The sequence below is a fragment of the Lichenostomus cassidix genome, chromosome 10 (genome assembly GCF_008360975.1).
Source record: "Lichenostomus cassidix isolate B80296 chromosome 10, HeHo_3.0, whole genome shotgun sequence".
NCBI classification, from domain to species: domain Eukaryota; kingdom Metazoa; phylum Chordata; class Aves; order Passeriformes; family Meliphagidae; genus Lichenostomus; species Lichenostomus cassidix.
In genome coordinates this window covers 11,497,504-11,503,643 of record NC_139491.1, presented here as the reverse complement: position 1 = coordinate 11,503,643, position 6,140 = coordinate 11,497,504, and the positions used below count along the sequence as shown (strand labels likewise).

The 6,140-nt window shown below is 42.3% G+C and overlaps 1 protein-coding gene across 1 annotated transcript in view; it reads right to left on the bottom strand.

The window, feature by feature from the left end:
• Positions 1–686: 686 nt before the first annotated feature.
• Positions 687–6,140, bottom strand: part of TIPE3 (TNF alpha induced protein 8 like 3) — a 44,917-nt gene continuing 39,463 nt past the window's right edge. Inside the window, exon 2 of the mRNA XM_085070630.1 lies at positions 687–3,718. Coding sequence (XP_084926756.1) covers positions 3,156–3,718 — 563 coding nt within the window. The 3' untranslated portion in view covers positions 687–3,155. The remainder of the gene's footprint in view (positions 3,719–6,140) is intronic.

Below are 6,140 nucleotides of genomic sequence, written 5' to 3'. Positions count from 1 at the left end.
GCCAGCTATTCAATCTGTGAGAACGTTTCTCTAGCACAAACCAGATCTTGATTCAGGGGGATGTGCAGCTCTGTGGTACAGGCACATTTCATTAGGATGTCAGAAGTGGTCACTCCCATGAGACTTTCTTGAACATTAACATTTTCGTCTTTATGTAATAAAGTTGGCAGTGATGAAGCAAAGAATATTGTGTCCTGCCATGACATGATTCATAAAATTAACCTGACAGCAATGTTTTACCAGCAGGAAGGCTCAAAGCAGCACTTAGGAAGATTGCTTTAAACTTTTGATTTCAAGGTAGTTGTCAGTTTTCTCTTTGTGCCAGTATTTAATTGCTTTCAGTATAATTGCTGTGTGAGTTGTTTGCAAATCCTGAGCTTTCCCAGCCAAAACAGTTTGCCTTTTCTGGGAATAAGGATAGGAGAATATATGCTTGCTGTTAAAACATTCTGGCAGGTTCCAGCATCTCCATGTTCAGGGCAGGGCTGTGAAATCTCTCAGGGATGTGTCTTCCATCTACCTTCAATCACACTGAGCTAAACTGGGCTGAATAAATCGCAGAAAACTTGCAATAAGGTCTTTGGGAAAGTGAGATTTTGGGTTGGGGTATCTGCTCTTTTGCTGCTGACATGGGCTTGTGATTCAATAGAGGTGGTAGGATAAATAAATCGAAAGGAAACAAAAAGGGCAGTAATCACACATTTTTAATCCACAAATGTGATAATACATAATATATTTAAGGTGACCTGAACATTGCCCATATTTTAGCAATGTTATTACATACCAAGCTACAAGTACAAAAGTAAACAATGAATATACAGGATATGCAAGTATGAGAAATACTTGAAAACATTTTTCCTTAAGGCTACTCAGATTATTTTTAAATAAAACAACAGATGTTCAGCTGGTGTGTCTAAAATACCAGAAATTGAATATTGATACTTGCAACACACAAAAAGTCACAAATTACAGGATATCCCTTTCCTTGAGACATCTTGAATTTGAATAATCTCTTTTTCTGGCTTTAAAAGAAGAACCTAAATTTGTTTGCCACAAATGAAACACACAAAATCTGACATGTGCACTGGGACAGGAGCATTGGATACAATAAATACTGTTCAAAAGCATCAGTTGACAAGTACATGCTTGGAAGAAATGCAGGTAATGGTGCATGTAAATATGGCTCTGCAACTGGCTGAACCTGCAACCCCAAATGTTGCTGTTTCCTTACTGTGTTGCAAAGGAGTTGTCCATCTTCACTGCTGCTAAATATACTTTTAATGGTTACAGGAAATATGTGGGGGAAATTTACACCATTTAAAAACTGTTCTGCCAATGTCTTCCATTTTTACTGTGCTTCAGATGAGTTCTCCTGGGAACAGGTAAAAATCTATCTAGGATAACCCAAGTGAATACATGACCTGGGTATGTGTATTCTCAACTGTATAAAGGTGTGACAGTAAAAACTGTTGTGGCAAGAGATAAAATACAGTTATTCTGGGGTGAGAAAAGAGAAGGATAGTAAGATTTTTGAACAGTTTTGTCTTAACACCATAGTATTCAAGAGTTTATTCAAATGAGAAACATGTTTTTTTCTTATCCTAAAGTAATGAGTGATCAACCCTGTAAGCTTCCCTTAGGGAGGAATGGCTTTCAAATATTTTTGCTTGTCTTTGTCCATTTTCAAATACATGCATCTCTCTATTATAGCATACATGATATGGAAGGTATTTACCCCCAGATGATGGCACTGTCTGCTCTCTGTCAGCTGAAAGGAGAGGGTTCCTGATACTGCAGTGTCAGGAGATAGAGATGAGTCTGGAGGATAAGATGGAGAGGACAAGGAGAGGAGAGATTGCTGGACATGTGGTTTTTGCTCTGGTCAGTCTGCACCTACCCAGCTTCTGCAGGTGGCAGCCAGAGCATCCACTCTGCTCCTGGACTCCCTGTGTCCAACCAGGACTGCACAAAACGCACTCTTTCTTTGCAAAATGTTTTCAGTTTAAAGACATCAGTATATTTTTTTTAAAAAATAAAAAAAAAAAAGGAAAAGTCACTGAAAACATTCTGAACAAAAACTCACTCCAGAAACTCACCAGAGTCACTAAGGCTGTTCTCTTTTGACTGCTGTGGATATGCTACACTCGGAGGCACGGCAAGAATAGTGGATGGGTTCCTTTGTATCCCACCTCTGATTGACTGTAGGCACAAATGTCATGGGCACATTAGACCAAAAGTAGTACCTAGGCTGAGTATTTTGAGGATCATGGATGTAAATGTTGGCGTCTCAGTCATGCTGTTCCTCTCAAGGGCAATTTCAAAATCTTCACAAAGAGTATTTTGTTCCTTCGGGCAGAGCAGTAAGAGCAGCACCACCTTCAGCCTAAACTCACCTGATGTTACCCAATGCACAAACCCTGAGAGTGGAGGAACTGCTGTACTATTTGTCTGGTTTTCTGGTTATCTTTAAGTTTGAACCACTGAGCTGCTTTTCAAATTAAAATGAATCATTCTCTGTTGTTTGCAGGTATAAAACAAAACTCATGGAACTGTTGCTTCATAGAGCAGTTCTTTAGATTTTCTCCCACTTCGGTTTGTATGATTTGTTATTTTCCTATTAGATTTATACACCATGTAAAATCAGATATTTTCTCATACTGATTGCTGATCCTTTTGAAAGGAGTGAACTTAATCCATCACAGCCCTGCTTTCTGTCAAAGCTTTTTCATTTTGCGTGGAAATAATAAAAATATATGCACCAAGGGCCTTGGGGGTCAATTCCATGCATTGCTCTTGCCTTCATCTGTCTATTTTTACATAGCCATGCATCTGAGTTTACTTTCTTTTCGCATGTTCAGCCTTGAACACAAAGCTAGCAAGATCATGGTGAATAGAAATCTGTTTCTGAACAATAGATATCAGCAGCCTCGTTCATTCTGCTCCTTGAAAAAGACTGAATTATCTGAACATTAAAATCCATAGCTTTCTGATCTAAGTTTCCCACTTCATCATGAGCCTGTTGAGCACTTTCTGGGCCCTGCTGTGGACTGCAGTAAGACTGATGGGAAGGAAGCTTGCTTGCCTACCATGGCTTATGAAGGGTGGCCAGTTCTAGAGAGAAGTTTTTGGTTGGTTCCTCGCCTCTGAGCGCAGCCTCAAAGCACCTTCTCGTCGAGCAGTTTGTTGATGCCGTTGCAGATCTTTGTGAGGTACGGCCGGCAATCCCCGTCCAGGCTGTAGAGCGCAGATAGAAACTCCACATCAGCAAAGTGGTTGAAGACGTGGTTGATGCGGCCGTGGGAGCGCGCCGTCAGGTGCCGCCCCACCAGTTCGTGCACCAGCTCTTTGCACTCGTGCAGCAGTTCTGCCAGCACGTTCCTGTCAAACGTGTACTCCACCTCGTAGAAGCTGACGATTGTCATGGCAGTTTGGTTCAGCTTCTTCCTGAACTTGTCCACGATCTCCAGCTCTTCCTGGTTGAACTGGTTGTTTCGGTAGAGGATGCCGATTTTTATTGCCACTTTGATCAGGTCTTTCATGATTTTGTGGGCTTCCTTTTTGTTTCTGGTGTGCTCCTTTGTTACTTTGTACAGCTCATCGAAGATTTCACTGCTTGTGTCATCGATTAGCATGTTAGCCATGGTTTTGGTTGCCATCTTACTCAGGATCTTTTTCTGGGCTTGCAGTGCAAGGTTCTTGGAGCTGAAATAATCGGGACCTGGTTTGGGATAGAAAAAAGGGGAAATGTTAATTTTACTCAGTGAGTTATTTTTGCAATCAGTTAGGAAATGTGGTGCCTGCATGCTTAAGTGGGACCTTGCATGTGTCACTGACCAGAACAGATAGCCATGACTGCAGGAACACTCCCAACACACTACTGCCAGCTATTCCTGGGGCTTCACACATCCCTGTCTCAGGTCTTGCTGTCACTGAAGGCTCTTGCTTGCAAATAAAGAACAGAATATTCTGGCAGGGGATATGCATGCTGATTCTTTGATAGTCTTTTAATTTTGTAGTTCAGTATGAAAGCTTTCTTGGCAGAGAGATCTGCTGAGATGTTGTGGTTGAAATAATACATAAAATATCAGTGACAAGCGAAATGAGATAGTGACAGGCAATAGATGAACCTTCAGAGTGACACTCTGGTCATTGGGAGGCACTGTTGTTCCATGGTTAGGCTAAGCAGTGGCTCAGATAAAGGCTAATAAAGCAGCTTCACAAGCATGGCTTTATTTTGCCTTAATCTTTAGTAGTAATGCCTTTCCCTTTTGTTACTAATTTGCAAAATTACAGAATGTGATTTTTATAAAATGTTGGTGCTTCAGTGCATGTGGTTCCTGCCAGACAAAAATATCTGAGCTATCTGCTCTACATTTATCAAACAAATACTTTGGATTTTTTATCTTTTACTCATATCTGCACATTTCAGTCAGCAGAGCACCTGAGCACATGGCTACTCCTGCTGGGCTTTATCCCATGAGCTTCTGTAATTCTTGGTAGAGATTAATTTGACCTTCCTCAGTTCTTCCCATTAATGTTGGCTTCTAACTGACCCTCGGTGGACAAAGTAAAGGAAATACGGATATGAGATAATTATCCAAGTTAATAGTGGTGCAGCAAAGTCTGTGTTGGATCAAAGGGTGTATCCTTTATCCTTTTATCATTGTATCCAGGTGGTGATTGTGTGTGTACCTGGGGAGGACAGCCAGAGAGCTCTGAGTGATGGCAGAGTGGCCTCTTGGTTCTGAGACACCTTCCTTGCCTTTCCCTCACATCTCCCCTCAGTCTCTGCTCCTGCAAGGGAGGTGCCCATGTGTCCCTGCCTGCTGGGGACCTCGCTCTGCTCTCTGGGACATCAGAGCCTTGGCTGCTCCCAGGGGTAGCTAACCATGTCCTTCACCAGCTGCTGGGAAATCAAACTAAGAGATTAAAAATGACAACAAAAATCAAACCTTCCAGTGCTTATTTGATTGTGGAGCTTGAGTGAATTCTAAGTTGGTGGGGTGAGCTCTGAGGCCCTTTCCAGCCTTCAGCACATGAGGGTTGTCACTCCTCCTTGTCCTCCCTACACTCTCCCAGGAGGAAAAAGGGTTGCTGGCTTGCCAATGCTCACTTGAAGTAAGTAACACTCTGATTTTAAAGTCCTCTGTTTAAATTCTGATTTTTAAGTTGGCTGGAATATTAAAGTTGTCATCTTTGTGTGCCACAGCTGTACTGCTGAGCAATATTAAAGAGTAACATTTAATTTCAACTGAACCACCACCTGGAAAAAATAATTCAATGTGCTTAAAAGAATTGCCTGTCATTTGGAGAGAAAATTGTGGGGCTGAGCTGCTGTCTGGAGGAAATAGAAAAACTGTGATTTAATCTAGAAATGATAAAACCAGGATGAAAGCATTCTTTCACTTAGCAGTACGTGGTTATATAAATAGTATCCGTGATGAGTAATTATGTGCTTTTGACACACTGAAATGGTAGATTGTTAGTGTCTGTTTCTGTAGTAAGTGTTTGCTATTAATCAAGTGGATGCAGTTGTTCAGTATCTGGATTGATCAAAAACTGAAAATAATTGCAGTAGATTTTTAGAATGTTAATTTTGCTGAAGTTCACGACACTTCAGCCTTGTGTCCCTTTGGCCAGGTGAGAGCCCAGCTGGCTCCTGCCGTGCCCAGCTCTGCTGCAGGGACAGCTCTGCAGAGCTGCTGCAGTTCTGTGGCTCAAAGCAAAGCCAGCAGTTGGGGTGAGCAAAACCTCCTGTCCCCATCACATCCTGGAGGGCAGCTGGGACAGCAGAGCCACCAGCACCTTCTCAAGCACAGACACATCCAGCTGCCCTCCCTCCCACCTGTGTGATCTCTGAGACAAAACTGGATGCTAAATTAGCACACAAAACCTTATAATGAACGTGTGAGAAGTGAGGGTTGTCTGGCACAGTGTGATGTGTGGTCATGTACCCAAAGTCCTGTCTCTCATCCACAAAATTGAACAGTGTGACCTTCCAACACAGGTCATTTCCCGGGACACCCCTGGGTTTGGTGGCTCAGACAACGACAGCACAGCTCCCAGTGAGAGGTGCAGACTGTGAAAGGCACAGCACAGCCAGAAAGCAGCAGGCCAAGTTTAACTGAATGCTAAGGCTG